Source organism: Anolis sagrei, chromosome 10 (assembly GCF_037176765.1).
Source record: "Anolis sagrei isolate rAnoSag1 chromosome 10, rAnoSag1.mat, whole genome shotgun sequence".
In the NCBI taxonomy this organism is placed as follows: Eukaryota; Metazoa; Chordata; class Lepidosauria; order Squamata; family Dactyloidae; genus Anolis; species Anolis sagrei.
The window spans coordinates 2,895,292-2,915,580 of record NC_090030.1 but is presented as its reverse complement, the minus strand read 5'-3'; the positions used below and the strand labels follow the sequence as shown (position 1 = coordinate 2,915,580).

Genomic DNA, 20,289 nt, shown 5'->3' with positions numbered 1-20,289 from the left:
CAAGGGATTGCTTCTTGCCCTCCTTTAGGAAACTGGAACTCCCAAAAACCCAAAACACTGTAAATAGCTCAAGATAAGTTTTATTGATCACAAAGTCATTTCTTCAAAGCAATGAGCTGGAAAACTTTAGAGGGGTGAAGGAAAACATACATTACAGTCTCAATTAGTCCTGGGTCCAAGGGGTTTGAAGCTGAGAAGCCTCACTCAGTTTCCTCCTTCCTCAGTGGCTGTGAATGCGGGAGCAAACCACAACCCCAGTTCAGATGGCCTATGTTTTGAAGATTCAGGATCTTCCTTTGGTGCCAAAAGAACTGGCTTGAAGGCGCTTGGGATCTCCTCAATGTTATCCAGGATGATCTGGACATAAAGCATGAGTCCCAGGGGTAAAAACCTCAGAACTGGTGCTAAGAGGTAACTTAAATCAGGGTCCTTTGGAGTCAGGTCTCTTACTCACGTCCATCTGGTACAAACTCTAATGGCAGAATGAAGAAGAAAAAGGAAGCTCTCCCCTCTTGCAGGAAGAGGTGGAGCCAAACAGTACTGATTGACAGCTACAAGCAACCAATCCATACAACTATACATAAGCAGGGTAAAAAAGGGGCAGGATTAAGCATGATACAACAGTTTAAATCTTACAACTAACAGTTCTATACATAGGTGGCGCCACTCGCACCGTCACACATTCAATGCCATAGACACGCAACATATATATAGACAGACACACAGAGGCTATTTAACTTTCCAGCTTCATGAGGGTATGTTTCGAATTCCGGCCGCCGGAGGAGCTATCGCTTCACCATCCACTTGTGGCACTGATTGAGTACTTCCTCATTCTTTTGCACACTGCTGGAGAGTTTTATGGCATTGTAAATTAGTTAAATTAGCCTCTCTGCCTAAGCGGTACCTAAATTTCCTACATGACAGATGCAACTGTCTTTCGGGTAGCAAAGGTCGACAGCAAGCTAGACAAATGGTCGGGAGCTTACTCTGGCCTGGGCTGGCTTTGAAGTCATGAGTAGTGATTTTAATGCAGTTGACTTCCCAACCAGCTGTGCCACAACCTGGTCCTTGTTGCTTCCAGCTCTGACATTTGATGATCCCACGTCTGAATTGAGACATGAAACTCAGACATCAAAGTGTGGAAAGGCGGAAAATGTATAGGATCCAGGCTTTAGGTTTCCCAAGGGACTGAAAGGATGATGCTATTGCGACAACATCGCTCCAGGCACAGCCAGGCCCTCCTTTCCCTTCTTCCTGAGAAAGGGAATGAAGGAGCTCACAAGCTCCGTCCTGCTTTCTCTGGCTTTGAACCCAACTGTGCCCATTATCATTTGCCACCCACTCCTGTTTTCCTCGTTACTTCACAAACCGGTTTAATGGTTGAACAACTCCAGAGGTTGGACAACAACTCCCAGAATTCTCTACATTTCTGAGAATTCTAGGCCCCAGAAGGAACTTTCTCCAACTCTGGCCTTATTCACTACTAAAATGGAAAGTTATTATTCATAGTGTTTACTCTGGTAAAGATGTATAGCACAATGTTTCTCAACCTGGGGGTCGGGACCCCTAAGGGGGGTCGCAAAGGGGGTTTCAGAGGGGTTGTCAAATACCATCAGAAAACACATATTTCTGATGGTCTCAGGAACATTTTTGGCAGAGGAGGCTGAAGATCTCTCTGCCCGTCCTCTTCCTTTTTGGTGTTGGTGAACTACAACTCCCAGAATTCAAAAACAGCCCCCCTCCCCAACTCCACCAGTATTCAATGTTGGCCATGTAGGTAGCGTGCCAAGTTTGGTGCAGATCCATTGTGGGCTGGGTTCAGAATGCTTTTTGATTGTAGGTGAACTATAAATCCCAGCAACTACAACTCCCAAATGCCAAAGTCTAGTTTCCCCAAACTCCACCAGTGTTCACATTTGAGCATATTGAGTATTTGTGCCAAGTTTGGTCCAGATCTCTCTGGATGTAGGTGAACTACAACTCCAAAACTCAAGGTCAATGCCCACCAAACCCTTCCAGTATTTTCTCTTGGTCATGGAAGTTCAGTGTGCCAAGTTTGGTTGAATTCTATCTTTGGTGGAATTCAGAATGCTCTTTGATTATAGGTGAACTATAGGTGAACTATAAATCCCAGCAACTACAACTCCCAAATGTCAGGGTCTTTTCCCCCAGACTCCACTGGTGTTCACATTTGGGCATATTGAGTATATGTGACAACTTTGGTCCAGATCCATCCTTGTTTGAGGACACAGTGCTCTCTGGATGGAGGTGAACTACAATTCGCAAACTCAAGGTCAATGCCTGCCAAACCCTTCCAGTCTTTTCTCTTATTCATGGGAGTTCTGTGTGCCAAGTTTGGTTCAATTCCATCAGTAGTGGAATTCAGAATGCCCTTTAATTGTAAGTGAACTATAAATCCCAGCAACTACAACTCCCAAGTGACAAAATCAATCCCCCCCCCCCCCAACCCCAGCAGTATTCAAATTTGGGCGTATTGGGCATTTGTACCAAATTTAGTCCAGGAAAATACATCCTGCAGATCAGATATTTACATTACAATTCCTAACAGTTGCAAAATTAGTTATGAAGTAGCAACGAAAGGAACTGTGTTAAAGGGTTGAGGCGTTAGGAAGGTTGACAACCACTGGTATAGTGGGAATGTGGGGAGTGTGTACTGGTACTGTAACTCCTATCATCCCCAAACAATGAGGAGGGATGATGGGAGCTGAGATCCAATATTTCAAGGCTGTGTAATTCTCGTGCCATCTGACCTTAGTTCAAAAACTTCCAAAGGAAGAGACTCTGCTGTAAAAGACCCCCAAAGGACATGTAGTCCAACCCACTTCTGCCACTAAGGAATAATACACTTTGTTTATATTCCGCTGTATCTCACCAAGGAGACCCAGAGCAGATTACAGTATACACATATATAGGCAAACATTCAATGCCTTTTATACAGTGAACAATGACATACAATACACAAACAAAGGCAAAGGCTTCCCTTTCCATCTCCGGCATCTGCAATGGGATTGCAGGCCAAAATCCCATTGGCAATGCTCCACGCTGGCCATGGGGAGGTGCTCTTGTCCCATTTTTCCATGCCAAGGAGACTGTTGTCCATAGACACTTCCTGGTCATGTTGCCATCATTTTACCTTCCTGCTAAAGCAGTACCTATTGATCTACCCACATTACAAGCCCACATTACAAGCGATGGTCCTCCGCCATCAACTCTGCTGGACCGGCCACGTTGTCCGGATGCCTGACCACCGTCTCCCAAAGCAGCTGCTCTACTTTGAACTTAAGAATGGAAAATGGAATGTTGGAGGACAGGAAAAGAGATTTAAAGATGAGCTCAAAGCCAACCTTAAAAACTCTGGCATAGACACTGAGAACTGGGAAGCCCTGGCCCTTGACCGCTCCAGCTGGAGGGCAGCTGTGACCAGCAGTGCTGCAGAATTTGAGGAGGCATGAGTGGAGGGTGAAAAAGAGAAACGTGCCAAGAGGAAGGCGCGTCAAGCCAACCCCGACCGAGATCGCCTTCCACCTGGAAACCAATGCCCTCCTCACTGCGGAAGAAGATGCAGGTCAGGAATAGAGCTCCACAGCCACATACGGACCCACAAGAATATTGGAAGACAATCATCCTCGGAAAGCGAGGGATCGCCTAAGTAAGTAAGTACTATCTACCTATCTCTATCCCTGGTCAATGGCAACGGTGATTTGCTATGAGAAGCCTTCCAGCTTTGCCACATGGGGGAGTGCTGCTTACACAAACCATCCACGCATTGAACAAAACATATATGCAAACATAGCAGCTAGGAATTTGTGAAATGCACACTTATAGCTGAAATGCTCAGAAGTGTTTCACTTTTCCCATTCCTTCGCATTTTGGAATATGCATGTATATATGTGTGTGTCTATGTATATAAATTGTGTGGATTCTGCAGTATATATAAGGAGAAGAGAGGCACTCTGCACATGCCCTAGGGACCCTTTTTCCTTTGAGCAGAGAGAGAGAGAAAACATCCAGACAATGCAACCAAGCAATGGAGTTGGTCTCTTTGATTGAGATGCTATTTAAAAAGGGGGAGGAGGTGAAGAAAGATTTGCACTCTGTACATGCCTTGGGGCAGCCTTTCTCTCAACCAAGGAGCACATTCCCCTGGAGTTCCATACCTATGTCTCCATACAAAAGGTGGGCATGCCTGATGTCTTTCAACCTGGAGGGAAAGTTGAGGAAAGGCACTCTGCACATGCCCTGGGGACCCCTTTCCCTCAAGCAGAGGGGAAAAGGCTGGAGAAAGGAAACCCAAGCAGGAGGGTGCAATGCCTTTGGGGTTTATCTTTCAAGATATGGAGGGGAAGAAAGGCACTCTGCACATGCCCTGGAGACCCTTTGACAAAGAGCACTGCCTGACAAAGGACCCAAGCAATGAGCCCATGGGGTGCCTTTCAATGTAGAAGGTGTCCAATTGCATGCTTTCTGCAGTATATTAGAACAAAGGCACTCTGCACATGCCCTGGGGAGCCTTTGAGAAAGAGCACGCTGCCTGGCAAAGGACCCAAACAACAGGCCCATGGAGTGCCTTTCAGTATAGAAGGGAAGAAGGCACTTTGCACATGCCTTGGGGACTTTTTGATGGAGAGACGAAAGCCTCCATAGATCATACATGTGTGATGTCTTTAGATGTTATCCTTCAACCTGGAAGGGAAGAAAGCAAGGAAATGCACTCTACACATGCCCTGGGGACTCCCTTCCCTCAAGAAGAGAGAAAAAGGGACTCAAGCAGGAAGATGCAATGCCTTTGGAGCTCATCTTTCAATATCTGGAGGGGAAGAAAGGCACTCTGCACATGCCCCGGAGACCCTTAAGAGGACACTGCTTGGCAAAGGACCCAAGCAATGGAGCCATGGGGTGCTTTTCAATCCAGAAGGTGTCCAATTGCATGCATTCTGTATGATACTAGAGGAAAAGCACTCTGCACATGCCCTGGGGAGCCTTTCTCTCTGCCAAGGAGCTTGGCTGGAGCTCCTCCCTTAAGAAGGAGGGAAGGAAAGAAAGAAAGAGAGAGAGAGAAAGAAAGAAAGAAAGAAGGAGGAGGAGCAACAGAGAAGAGCTGGAGGCAGGAAGGAGCTGGAGCAGAGCTGCCGGAGAAGGGTAAGTCATGTTGCATTATTATTATTATTGTTATTATTATTATTATTATTGGAGCAATGTGGAAGGTCTTCTCTGCACAACTGTGAGAGTTCTAGTTTTTGCAAGGTCTTTAACCCATCTCAGTGCTGCCAAACTCCATTCCTTCTGCACTCTAGAATGCATCCCTGCTTGAGCATCATCTCTCCTTCCAAATACTATATCTAGAGGATCCCCAATATTTTGCATTGAAAGCATGCCTTGTAAGGGAGAGCCAACTCTCAGCAGGACATTGTGCATAGAACAGAAGCGTGTTTCATATGTAATGTATATTGTTATTGAAATTGCATTAATATTGAAATAATCTCAGTTTCACCAAACTCCATGCATCCCTGAGTAAGCATCATCTCTCCTTCTGAATGCTTAGGATCCTATATATGTGTGCCTATGTCTATGTATATATAGGATCCCAAGCATGCACACGCACACATGATTCTATGTGTATATATATAGATAGATCTAGATCTATATATATATATATAGAGAGAGAGAGAGAGAGGATCCCAAGCATGCGCACACACACACATGATTCTATGTGTATATATATATAGATAGATCTATATATATATATATATATATATAGAGAGAGAGAGAGAGAGAGAGGATCCCAAGCATGCACACACACACACACACACACATGACCCCAAGCATGTGTTTGTATGTGTGCGTATATATATATACACACACATGAGCATATATATATACCGTATATTCCGGCATATAAGACGACTGGGTGTATAAGACGACCCCCAACTTTTCCAGTTAAAATATAGAGTTAAGATGACTCCCATGCATAAGACTACACCCGCGTATAAGACGACCCCTGACTTTTGAGAAGATTTTCTTGGGTTAAAAAGTAGTCTTATACGCCAGAATATACTGTGTATATATATATATATATATATATATATATAATTGGAATCCCCCTCTATCTATCTATCTATATGCTTGGGATCCTATAAATATATATATATAGAGAGAGGGGGGGGATCCCAAGCATGCATATATATATATATATATATATATATGACCCCAAGCATGTGTGTGTGTGTGTATACACACACACATATGCATACATGTGCATAATATATATATATAATTGGAATCCTCTCTCTCTCTCTCTCTATATATATATGCTTGGGATCCTATATATATATATATATAGAGAGAGAGAGAGAGAGAGGATCCCAAGCATGCATGTGTGTGTGTGTGTGTATATATATATATATATATATATATACACACATACATACATTTTTTTTTGCATGAAAGAAAGAAAGTTGGGGCAGAAGTGTCCCTGTGTCAACCTCAGTTTGGATCCTCAGCCCTTCTTTGGAGATACAAAATGATGGGATCCAAGTCTAAATTGATGAATGTTTCATGCACATTTTATCATGTCGTCTATGCATGACACAATGTTATTATTTGGCACGAAACAATGTATTTATGTGCATTGAATTCCCAGGAAGTGAATGCATGGATGTGTGCCGATTTCAGCCGCTCAATGTTGGAGCATAATAATCTTACCTATCTTTTCTTTACCATTACAATGAAATGTGAAGGCAGCTTTCAGAAGGGAGAAGGTTATACTCCTTAAGTCAATGCTGCACCATATATATATATATATATATATATATATGCACTGATCATAAAGGTAGTGATTCCAATTTTCCATAGTCTGTTTCTCCATCGCCTTTCCACCCCAGTGCTGTCACATCCTGTCCTGCTAGAATCATGGTTTTCAACAATTATTTTGCATTAATCTCATTATGGCCTAATACTCCTACTTGTATTCTAGTCTAAAATATAACCTAGTGACACCTCTGATGTGTATTTTATGTGCCGTCCTTTCAAAACAAGCAGTTCAGATCCTTTTGAAACCGGCGTTGGCATTTGGAGAGCAGTGGGCCAAATCTTGCACATGCTTGCAAGCAGAAGCATTGCATATTTGAGATGTTTGGAATAGTTGCATATCAGCAACAAGCCCTTTTAGAGGTGGACTTGAGTCCACTCATAAGATGCACTTATGCTTTATGTGCATCTGAAGCTCCTACGGGAGGACTCCGTATTTCAGATTTTGGAATACTCGCATATAAATAATATAGGATCCCCAGCGTTTTGCATAGAAAGCATACCTTGTAAGGGAGAGCCAACTCTCAGCAGGACATTGTGCACAGAACAGAAGCATGCTTTATATACATACAATGTATATACCTCACTACCTCTGAGGATGCTTGCCATAGATGCAGGCGAAATGTCAGGAGAGAATGCCTCTAGACCATGGCCATACAGCCCGAAAAAACCTACAACAACCCAATGTATATATTATTATTGAAATTGCAATAATATTGAAATAATCTCAGTTTCGTCAAACTCCATGCATCCCTGCTTGAGCATCACCTCTCCTTCGGAATACCTGGGATCCTATATATATATATATATATACATACATATGTACATATACATATATACACACATATATACATATACATATATAGGATCCCCAGTACTTTGCATAGAAAGCATACCTTGTAAGAGAGAGCCAACTCTCAGGAGGACATTGTGCATAGAACAGAAGCGTGTTTTATATACATACAATGTATATATTGTTATTGAAATTGCATTAATATTGACATAATCTCAGTTTTGCCAAACTCCATGCATCCCTGCTTGAGCATCATATCTCCTTCGGAATGCCTGGGATCCTATATATATATGTACATATACATATACACACACATATATACATATACATATATAGGATCCCCAGTATTTTGCATAGACAGCATACCTTGTAAGAGAGAGCCAACTCTCAGCAGGATATTGTGCATACAACAGAAGCGTGTTTTATATACATACAATGTATATATTGTTATTGAAATTGCATTAATATTGACATAATCTCAGTTTTGCCAAACTCCATGCATCCCTGCTTGAGCATCATATCTCCTTCGGAATGCCTGGGATCCTATATATATATGTACATATACATATACACACACATATATACATATACATATATAGGATCCCCAGTATTTTGCATAGAAAGCATACCTTGTGAGAGAGAGCCAACTCTCAGGAGGACATTGTGCATAGAACAGAAGCGTGTTTTATATACATACAATGTATATATTGTTATTGAAATTGCATTAATATTGAAATAATCTCAGTTTCGCCAAACTCCATGCATCCCTGCTTGAGCATCATATCTCCTTCTGAATGCCTGGGATCCTATATACATGCATGCATACATATACATATACATATAGGATCCCCAGTATTTTGCATAGAAAGCATACCTTGTAAAAGAGAGCCAACTCTCAGCAGGACAGCGTGCATAGAACAGAAGTGTGTTACTTATATATATATATATATATATATATATATATATATACACACACACACACACACACACACACACACTCATGCACACACGCACATGCACACACACACACACATATATTGTATATGAAACATGCTTCTGTTCTATGCATCTATCCAGCTTATATATATTGGATCCTCAATATTTTGCATAGAAAGCATTCCTTGTAAGGGAAACCCAAGTCTCCGCAGGACATTTTGCATAGAACAGAAGTGTGTTTTATATGATGATATGATATGATATGATATATATATGTATATGTTCTGGTATAGCTGCACCAGGAGCTCCAGCTTATCTTGCTGTTGGTTGATTACTGCATATATTTTAAAGTTCTATACCTTTGCAGTTAGATGGCTTTCCTTAGTTTGCATTTATTGGATCTGTGACCTGTCAATTATCATTCCCGCCCCCTTTTTGGATTTTGGAGGGAATAGGAGCCATTTTGGGTCAGTCCACACAGAGAAGCCTTTCATACAGGACATAAAACCAGGAACTCCTGTAGAAAGCTTCGTCTTCTACAGCTTGGCCGGGGAGAAAAGGCCCCATAGCTTGGCCGGGGATATACAGCCCTACAGCTTGGCCGGGGATATACAGCCCCATAGCTTGTCCAGAAAGATGCAGTCTCAGCACTTTTGCTGAGGGTTTTACAGCCATACAGCTCCTTTGCTGAGGGAATCCGGTCCCACAGCACTTCAGCCAGCGATCACGGAAACCTGAACACCTTCTTTTTCCCTGGAAGTCTACAAATCTTCTTGGTAAGGGTCACTCACGGCAGCCAGAAGCAGTTGGTACCGGGTGTAGGGGCTCCACGCCAACAGAGGCAAAGACAGACTGCCTAGATAAGAGGTTAAGGATTTCCCCATTAGTTAAAATACAGTTATGAAGATATTGCCTGTCCCCTGTGGACAAGATTGAGAGAGCCAATAGACTATTAAGAAAGCCTTGAAATACCTGTTTGTTTTCCTTAATAAAGAACGTTGTTGAACCTTTAAGCAATCTAAAGACTCTGTTTAAGGAAATCCAAAGGCCTTTAATCCGAGGCAGCCTGGCGTCCCGTTGGGCACCCAGAATTTGTCCTGTCTACAGTCTGATGCACAGGCCCAGCGTGCGACAGCACAATATAGGAATTGCTTGGTGCATGAAAGAAAGTTGGGGAGAAGTGTCCCTATGTCAACCCCAGTTTGGATCCTCATCCCTTCTTTGGAGATACAAAATGTTGGGATCCAAGTCTAAATTGATGAACATTTTCATGTTCATTTTATCACATCATCTGAAGGTTAATTCTATGCATGACACAATGTTATTATTTGGCACGAGACACTGTCCATATTATATTGAAATAATCTCCGTTTTACCAAACTCCATGCATCCTTGCTTGAGCATATATATATATATGCCGTCCCCTGCCACATATTGCTGTGGTCGTCCGTGTATATGTGTTTTGTGTGTGCATATATGTGCATATATGTGGTTTTGCACATGCATTGTAATGTATTTTTTGGCTTTTTAAGTCTCTTCCACTGTGTTTTCCAGTGTTTTTATGAGTGATGGTCATTTGTTGGCCTGAGAGGTGTCTTGTGTCCAAATTTGGTGTCAATAGGAGCTCCCAGTGGTGCAGTGGGTGAAACCCCTGTGCCGGCAGGACTGAAGATCGACAGGTCGCAGGTTCAAATCCAGGGAGAGGCAGATGAGCTCCCTCTATCAGCTCCAGCTCCTCATGCGGGGACATGAGAGAAGCCTCCCACAAGGATGATAAAAACATCAAATCATCCGGGCGTCCCCTGGGCAACGTCTTTGCAGACGGCCAATTCTCTCACACCAGAAGCGACTTGCAGTTTCTCAAGTCGCTCCTGACACGACAAATAATAATAATAATAATAATAATAATAATAATAATAATATTTGGTGTCAATTCGCCCAGTGGTTTTTGCGTTGCGTGAACCCCACAAACGAACATTACATTTTGATTTATATAGATATCTATAGTTATTGGAATTGCTTGGTGCACGAAAGAAAGTAGGGGAGAAGTGTCCCTATGTCAACCCCAGTTTGGATCCTCAGCCCTTCTTTGGAGATACAAAATGTTGGGATCCAAGTCTAAACTGATGAACGTTTTCATGCACATTTTATCACATCATCTGAAGGTTAATTCTGTGCATGACTCAATGTTATTATTTGGCACGAGACACTGTCCATATTATATTCACCAAACTCCATGCATCCTTGCTTGAGCATATATATATAGATATATGCCGTCCCCTGCCACATATTGCTGTGGTTGTCCGTGTATATGTGTTTTGTGTGTGCATATATGTGTATATATGTGGTTTTGCACATGCATTGTAATGTATTTTTTGGTTTTTTAAGTCTCTTCCACTGTGTTTTCCAGTGTTTTTATGAGTGATGGTCATTTGTTGGCCTGAGAGGTGTCTTGTGTCCAAATTTGGGGTCAATTCGCCCAGTGGTTTTTGTGTTGTGTTAACCCCACAAACGAACATTACATTTTTATTTATATAGATATCTATAATTATTGGAATTGCTTGGTGCACAAAGGAAAGTTGGGGAGAAGTGTCCCTATGTCAACCCCAGTTTGGATCCTCAGCCCTTCTTTGGAAATACAAAATGATGGGATCCAAGTCTAAATTGATGAACGTTTCATGCACATTTTATCACGTCGTCTATGCATGACACAATGTTATTATTTGGCACGAGGCACCGTCCATATGTGAATGGAGCTGGAACCCAAAGCACTTTCCTTAAGAGCCTGGCATCTCTTATTTAGAGGAGAGAAGGCGGCCACATGCTTCCCAGCCGTTGGGATGTAATCTTTGTCCTAATGCAAGCGGGGGAATGTCAGCGCTCAAGGTATCAAGAGGCTCCATCTGTCTATTTTAAGGCGATGGGGAGGCGGAAGGAAGGATTAGGCCCGGCAGGCAGGGAGACACCCAAGCCGGGCAACAGATGCTTCCTCCTTTTCTGGCCCCTCCTTCCTTTCTCTTTCTCCTCTGCATGGATTTGGTTGTGGGGTGGAACAAGGGGGTAGGGATGGGGGGGGGGGAGAAGATAATTCATCGCTCTTTGTTTACAAACACAATGCACAGAGGGCTCTCCTTGCAAATCCTCTGCATCCCGCTGGCACTCAATGCACCTCCCGTGTCCTACATCCCCCTTTAAACCTTCTTACGTGATGCTTCGAAGCACATGGCCGTCTCTGGACTCGAGTCTCATGCGCCATCGAATCTCTTGCGTGCCTTGATTTGCAAAACACTGAAACCAGAAATGTATTTGCTGCTGAATGCGAGACGCAAGAAGTGAAGTCATAGGATCCCCAGGATACCATAGGATACCTTTTACAAGGTATGCTTCACGCCAAGTGAAGTCATTTGGCCATTGCAGTTGTCATCTAGGAGCCCCCAATAGCGCAATGGGTCAAACCCTTGTGCCGGCAGGACTGAAGAACGACAGGTCGTAGGAATCGAATCCAGGAAGAGTGTGGATGAGCTCCCTCTGTCAGCTCCAGCTCCCCATGCAGGGTCATGAGAGAAGCCTCCCACAAGGATGGTAAAACATCAAAATATCTGGGCAACGTGCCGGCAGGACTGAAGAACGACAAGTCGTAGGAATCGAATCCAAGAAGAGTGTGGATGAGCTCCCTCTGTCAGCTCCAGCTCCCCATGCAGGGTCATGAGAGAAGCCTCCCACAAGGATGGTAAAACATCAAAACATCTGGGCAACGTGCCGGCAGGACTGAAGAACGACAAGTCGTAGAAATCGAATCCAGGAAGAGTGTGGATGAGCTCCCTCTGTCAGCTCCAGCTCCCCATGCAGGGTCATGAGAGAAGCCTCCCACAAGGATGGTAAAACATCAAAACATCTGGGCAACGTGCCGGCAGGACTGAAGAACGACAAGTCGTAGAAATCGAATCCAGGAAGAGTGTGGATGAGCTCCCTCTGTCAGCTCCAGCTCCCCATGCAGGGTCATGAGAGAAGCCTCCCACAAGGATGGTAAAACATCAAAACATCTGGGCAACGTGCCGGCAGGACTGAAGAACGACAAGTCGTAGAAATCGAATCCAGGAAGAGTGTGGATGAGCTCCCTCTGTCAGCTCCAGCTCCCCATGCAGGGTCATGAGAGAAGCCTCCCACAAGGATGGTAAAACATCAAAACATCTGGGCAACGTGCCGGCAGGACTGAAGAACGACAAGTCGTAGAAATCGAATACAGGAAGAGTGTGGATGAGCTCCCTCTGTCAGCTCCAGCTCCCCATGCAGGGTCATGAGAGAAGCCTCCCACAAGGATGGTAAAACATCAAAACATCTGGGCAACGTGCCGGCAGGACTGAAGAACGACAAGTCGTAGAAATCGAATACAGGAAGAGTGTGGATGAGCTCCCTCTGTCAGCTCCAGCTCCCCATGCAGGGTCATGAGAGAAGCCTCCCACAAGGATGGTAAAACATCGAAACATCCCCTGGACAACATCCTTGCAGATGGCCAATTTTTTCACACCAGAAGCGACTTGCAGTTTCTCAAGTCGCTCCTGACACGAAAAAAATAATAATTGTAGACAAAATCAATGAGTTTCTTTAAAAAAAAGTTGTATGTAAAAATTAAAAAATTCCCCCAAAATCCGTGAATGGGTGAAACGTTCAGAAACTTGGTGAACTAACAGTGGTAGATGTGTTCTACGATTGTAGTAAGTTTCATGTCAATAGCTCTAACAACAAACAAGAAAGAAAGCTTTCCCATTGGCACAATTACATAATGAAAAATAATGAAACTTTCGTTATATCATTACAGTTACAATACGGACTCCTTATGGTATTGAACCATTTTTTCATTGAACACACATGTTTACTGTGTGTAGTATTTAGTAATGTCTATCCTGCCTTTCTTCCAATTCTCAAAAAAACGATTTGCAGTTTCTCAAGTCGTTTCTGACATGGAAAAAAAAGTTGCGATCTGCTTCAATTCCTACATTATAAACAATTGTGTTAGGACACCAAAGCTTCCAGCAATGGAAAATAAAACCTTCGGGTGCATCTATACCAGGCATGGGCAAACTTTGGCCTTCCAGGTGTTTCGGACTTCAATTCCCATAATTCCTAACAGCCAGTAGGGAAAGCCCTGTCCCTTGAGCGCTCGAATTGGAGGTCAGCTGTGACCAGCAGTGCTGCGGAATTCAGAGAGGCATGAATGGGTGGCGAAAGGGAGAAACGTGCCAAGAGGAAGGAGGAGGGTCAAGCCAACCCTGACTGGGACTGCCTTCCGTCTGGAAACCGATGTCCTCACTGCGGAAGAAAATGCAGGTTATGAATAGTGCTCCACGATTACTGAAAGTCCCTGGATTGTCCAGGTGGCAAGAAGGAAGAGAGAGCAGACCCCATGAGTCAACGGTGTATTTCAGTCTGTTAAAAGCACCTATACAATGACATTATATATACATGCACCAATGCACACAGGCGCGTAAAGCTCTTGAAGGTTTTAAGAGCAGGATTAGGGCTCAGGTGGTTAGTAATGAGACGGAAATGCTTGTGCTGCAAGAAGAGTGTGCACACTAGTTCAAATCCGTCCCATTTGATCCTGTCTGCAATATTTAATATGCACCCTAGAAGGAATGGCAGTCAATACAAGACATCAGTGGAGTGAATTGCAGGGAAAACCATTCCTCATCGGGATCCGAGGCATTTTGCAACCCCCAAGCCAACCAAATGGTGCAGAAAGGGGGGGAAAAACACATACAAGAAAGATATAAAGCAGGATATAAATAAATATAACAACAACAACAACAATAATAAATTGTGTGCTAATGCTTTTATGTTAAGCCACTTTGAGTCCCTATTGGGAGAGATAAAGCGGGGTGAAAATATAACAACAAAACCAGTATAATAATTATAATTATACAATATAATAATAATAATAATAATAATAACAATAATTAGAAGGAATTGCAATAAATACAAGATATCAGTGGAGTGAATTGCAGGGAAAACCATTCTGTATCAGGATTCGAGGCATTTTGCAAGCCCCGAAGCCAACCAAATGATGCCAAAAGGGGAAAAACACACACACAAGAAAGAGGTAAAGCAGGATATAAATAAATATAACTATAACAACAACAGCAACAACAATAAATTGTGTGCTAATGCTTTTATGTTAAGCCACTTTGAGTCCCTTTTGAGAGAGATAAAGCGGAGTGAAAATATAATAATAATAATAGGGCAAGCCCCAAGCCAACCAAATGGTGCCGAAAGGGGAAAAACACACACACAAGAAAGAGGTAAAGCGGGATATAAATAAATATAACAACAACAACAACAACAACAAATTGTGTGCTAATGCTTTTATTTTAAGCCACTTTGAGTCCCTTTTGAGAGAGATAAAGCGGGGTGAAAATATAAAAAACAACAACAACATAATAATAATAAAATATAATAATAATAATAATAATAATAATAATAACAATAATTAGAAGGAATTGCAATAAACACAAGACATCAATGGACTGAATTGCAGGGAAAACCATTCTTCAATGGGATCCAAGGCATTTTGCAAGCCCAAAGCAAACCAAATGGTGCCGAAAGGGGAAAAACGCACACACAAGAAAGGGATATAGCGGGATATAAATAAATATAACAACAACAACAACAAATTGTGTGCTAATGCTTTTATTTTAAGCCACTTTGAGTTCCTTTTGGTAGAGATACAGCGGGGTGAAAATATAATAATAATAATAATAATAATAATAATAGGGCAAGCCCCAAGCCAACCAAATGGTGCCGAAAGGGGAAAAACACACACACAAGAAAGAGGTAAAGCGGGATATAAATAAATATAACAACAACAACAACAACAACAACAACAAATTGTGTGCTAATGCTTTTATTTTAAGCCACTTTGAGTCCCTATTGGGAGAGATAAAGCGGGGTGAAAATATAACAATAACAATAGTATAATAATTATAATTATACAATATAATAATAATAATAATAATAATAATAATAATAATAATTAGAAGGAATTGCAATAAATACAAGACATCAATGGACTGAATTCCAGGGAAAACCATTCTTTAATGGGATCCAAGGCATTTTGCAAGCCCAAAGCCAACCAAATGGTGCGGAAAGAAGAAAAACACACACACAAGAAAGAGGTAAAGCAGGATATAAATATAACAACAACAACAACAACAATAATGAATTGTGTGCTAATGCTTTTATGTTAAGCCACTTTGAGTCCCTATTGGGAGAGATAAAGCGGGGTGAAAATATAACAACAACAACAATAATATAATAATAATAATAATAAAATATAATAATATATATATAATAATAATAATAATAATATTATAATAATAAATAGAAAGAATTGCAATAAATACAAGGCATCAATGGACTGAATTGCAAGGAAAACCATTCTTCAATGGGATCCAAGGCATTTTGCAAGCCCAAAGCCAACCAAATGGTGCCAAAAGGGGGAAAAAAAACACATACAAGAAAGAGGTAAAGCAAGATATAAATAAATATAACAACAACAACAATAATAATAAATTGTGTGCTAATGCTTTTATTTTAAGCCACTTTGAGTCCCTTTTGGTAGAGGTACAGCAGGGTGAAAATATAATAATAATAATAATAATAATAATAGGGCAAGCCCCAAGCCAACCAAATGGTGCCGAAAGGGGAAAAACACACACACAAGAAAGAGATAAAGCGGGATATAAATAAATATAATAACAACAACAACAACAACACTTTTTCCATTCTTATCTCACCCAGGGTTTTAACATTTTAACATTTTATCTCTTGGGTTTGACCTACCCTTTGTGTTTGATTTTTATCATGTTATTTTGCACTGTTTATTTTATTTTGTTATTTTATATATTTTGTTGTGTTGTATTTCTCTGTTGCTGTTTCTAATTATGCTGTATTGTTTTAGGCTTGGCCTCATGTTAGCTACCCTGAGTCCCTTTTGGGGAGATGGTGGCGGGTTATAAATAATAATAATAATAATAATTATAATTATTATTATTGTTGCAACAACAACAAATTGTGTGCTAATGCTTTTATGTTAAGCCACTTTGAGTCCCTTTTGGGAAAGATAAAGCAGGGTGAAAATATAATTATAATAATAATAATAATAATAATAATAATAATTGGAAGAGACCCCAAAGGCCATCCAGTCCAACCCCTTGCCTTGCGGGAAGCACACAACCAAAGCCCTCCCAACAGATGTCCTCTCCTGAAGTGCATCTCAAAATGTAATGGTGCAGAATGATGTCACTTGAGTCCCACATTTTTAGGGCTTTAAAGGCAAGCAGTAGTCCCCTAGAATCATAGAATCATAGAATCAAAGAGTTGGAAGAGACCTCATGGGCCATCCAGTCCAACCCCATTCTGCCAAGAAGCAGGAATATTGCATTCAGATCACCCCTGACAGATGGCCATCCAGCCCCAGTTTAAAAGCTTCCAAAGAAGGAGCCTCCACCACACTCCGGGGCAGAGAGTTCCGCTGCTGAACGGCTCTCACAGTCAGGAAGTTCTTCCTCATGTTCAAACTACAATCTCCTCTCTTGTAGTTTGAAGCCATTGTTCCATTGCGTCCTAGTCTCCAGGGAAGCAGAAAGGAAGCTTGCTCCCTCCTCCCTGTGGCTTCCTCTCACATATTTATACACGGCTATCATATCTCCTCTCAGCCTTCTCTTCTTCAGGCTAAACATGCCCAGCTCCTTAAGCCGCTCCTCATAGGGCTTGTTCTCCAGACCCTTGATCATTTGAGTCGCCCTCCTCTGGACACATTCCAGCTTGTCAATATCTCTCTTGAATTGTGGTGCCCAGAATTGGACACAATATTCCAGGTGTGGTCTAACCAACGCAGAATAGAGCATGGGGAGCATTACTTCCCTAGATCTAGACACTATGCTCCTATTGATGCAGGCCAAAATCCCATTGGCTTTTTTTGCCGCCACATCACATTCCTGGCTCATGTTTAACTTCCTCCCCATGAGGATTCCAAGATCTTTTTCACACGTCCTGCTCTCGAGCCAGGCCTCATCGTCCCCCATTCTGTATCTTTGCATTTCGTTTTTCCTGCCAAAGTGGAGTATCTTGCATTTGTCACTGTTGAACTTCATTGTGTTAGTTTTGGCCCATCTCTCTAATCTGTCAAGATCGTTTTGAATCCTGCTCCTGTCATCTGGAGTATTGGCTATCCCCCAAAGGCCATCCAGTCCAACCCCTTGCCTTGCAGGGAGCACACAACCAAAGCCATCCCGACAGATGTCCTCTACTGAAGTGCATCTCAAAATGTAATGGCGCAGAATGATGTCACTTGAGTCCCACATTTCTTAGGGCTTTAAAGGTAAGCACTGTAGTCCCCTTAATGGGGCTTGGGAGCCCACAGGTAAGCCGGTGTCAATCTTGGCTTTCCAGCAAGTTAATGCTCCTGGCTGGCATCCATCTTTACCTGGCCTGATAATCCTGGGCTGTGCCTGAGCTTGCCTGCTTCTCTGGTTGGGTCTCATAGGAAAGCAATGCCTCCTAAGAGGCTTTGTGATCATTTTTGATGCATCAACAAGAGGCTTTGGCTTTGGCTTGTCCTTCTTCTTGCAAACACCTTTCGCCTCCCCTTAAAGGAGCCTTGGCTGGAAAGGGTGCCAGCGTCCCTCCCATTCGAGATGCAATTATTATTATAATAATTATAATAATAATAATTATTAAACTGTATTTGTACCCGGCTAGCATCTCCCGAAGGATTCGATGCGGCTTACAAAGGCCAAGGCCTCAACACAACAACAGCAAAACAAATACAACTCACAGCAAAATCAAAACATAAAGCAATAACAACAAAACATGACACCATAACACAGTAAAAACTAGGGCCGAGCCAAGTAATGGGTACAGAATTAAAAAGTGGTTGTGACACGTGGTATGTCGGATTTCAGGGCAAGTGCAATGTGCAGAGAATCTTAAAATTCTAATAAAGTGCTTCTGGGACAAATGCTGGAGTTTTCCTATTCAGGAAAGGCACATCGGAATAGCCAGGTCTTCAAACTCTTCCTAAAGACTGCCAATGTGGGTGCTAGTCTGATATCTTTGGGGAGGGAGTTCCAAAGTCGGGGGGCAACCACAGAAAAGGCCCTGTCCCTCGTCCCCACCAAACGCACCTGCACCGCAGGTGGGATCGCGAGTAGGGCCTCTCCGGATGAACGAAGGGAGTGTGTGGGTTCGTAGACGGAGATGCGGTCATGCAGGTAGGCTGGTCCCAAACTGTTCAGGGCTTTGTAGGTAAGCACCTGCACCTTGAATTGGGATCAGAAGGTAAACGGCAGCCAGTGGAGCTCCTTAAACAGGAGGGTTGATCTCTCTCTGTAAGGAGCACCAGTTAACATCCTGGCTGCTGCCCGTTGAACTAGTTGGAATTTCCGAGCCGTTTTCAAAGGCAGCCCCACGTAGAGCGCATTACAGTAATCCAATCTAGAGGTGACCAAGGCATGGACCACCCCGGCCAGATCAGCCTTTGCGAGGTACGGTCGCAGTTGGCGCACAAGTCTTCGTTGTGCAAAAGCCGTCCCGGACACCGCCGACGCCTGAGCCTCAAGCGTAAGCGATGAATCCAAGAGGACTCCCAAACTGCGGACTTGCACAGGTTGCCACCCTAGACCCCGGTCAGGTTTACGATTGACCAGGAGATGCAAAGACACAATACGGCAAGGCTTTGCTTCTGCATCAAAAACCAGAGCAATGAATCTGATGAACTAAGTCATGGCAGAGTTTGCAAAAGTTCAAGGCACACATTATTTATTTATTTATTTCATTTACTTATACCCCGCCCTTCTCACCCCGGGGGGGACTCAGGGCGGCTTACAGAGGAGGCAGAGTTAAATGCCTAACAATTGACAGTAATACAAATACAAAAAGCAGTTCAACAATTAGAATTAAAACATCAGTGCATAATAAAATATTAAAACAATCTCATGCTCGGGTTCAGAGTCCATATATCCATTCCATTCCATTGTCCTTGTCAGTCGTCAGATCCTTAATTTAACTGCCAGCGTGTCTAAAGGCTTGGTCCCAAACCCAGGTCTTCAGTTTTTTCCTGAATGCCAGGAGGGAGGTCGCCGATCTAATCTCCTTGGGGAGTGAGTTCCACCGGTGGGGGGCCACCACCGAGAAGGCCCTGCTCCTCGTCCCCGCCAGTCTCACTTGTGAGAGTGGTGGGGTCGAGAGCAGGGCCTCCCCAGAAGATCTTAAGCTTCGAGGTGAGATGTAGAGGGAGATCCGTTCGGACAAATACACTGGGCCGGAACCGTATAGGGTTTTGTAGGTCAAAACCAGCACTTTGAATTGTGCTCGGAATTGGATTGGCAGCCAGTGGAGCTGACGCAACAGGGAGGTGGTATGCTCCCTGTACGTCGCTCCGGTGAGCAATCTGGCTGCTTCTCGCTGGACTAGTTGCAGTTTCCGAGCAGTCTTCAAAGGCAACCCCACGTAGAGTGCGTTGCAGTAATCCAACCGGGATGTGACAAGAGCGTGGACCACCGTGGCCAGATCTGACTTCCCAAGGTATGGGCGCAGCTGGCGCACAAGTTTTAATTGTGTGAAAGCTCTCCCGGCCACCGCTGAGACCTGGGTTTCCAGGCTCAGCGATGAGTCCAGGATCACTCCCAAGCTACGAACCTGCGTCTTCAGGGGGAGTGTGACCCCGTCTAACA

At 43.0% G+C, this 20,289-nt stretch overlaps 1 protein-coding gene across 3 annotated transcripts in view; it reads left to right on the top strand.

Annotated features, from left to right (window-relative positions):
- Positions 1 to 4,972: 4,972 nt before the first annotated feature.
- Positions 4,973 to 20,289, top strand: part of KIAA1210 (KIAA1210 ortholog) — a 58,934-nt gene continuing 43,617 nt past the window's right edge. For all 3 annotated transcript variants that reach the window (XR_010910312.1, XM_067471502.1, XM_067471501.1), the window contains exon 1: positions 4,973 to 5,160. Coding sequence is in view for 2 of the 3 variants with exons in the window: in XM_067471502.1 (XP_067327603.1) it covers positions 4,988 to 5,160 (173 nt within the window). In the remaining variant the exon portion in view is untranslated. The remainder of the gene's footprint in view (positions 5,161 to 20,289) is intronic.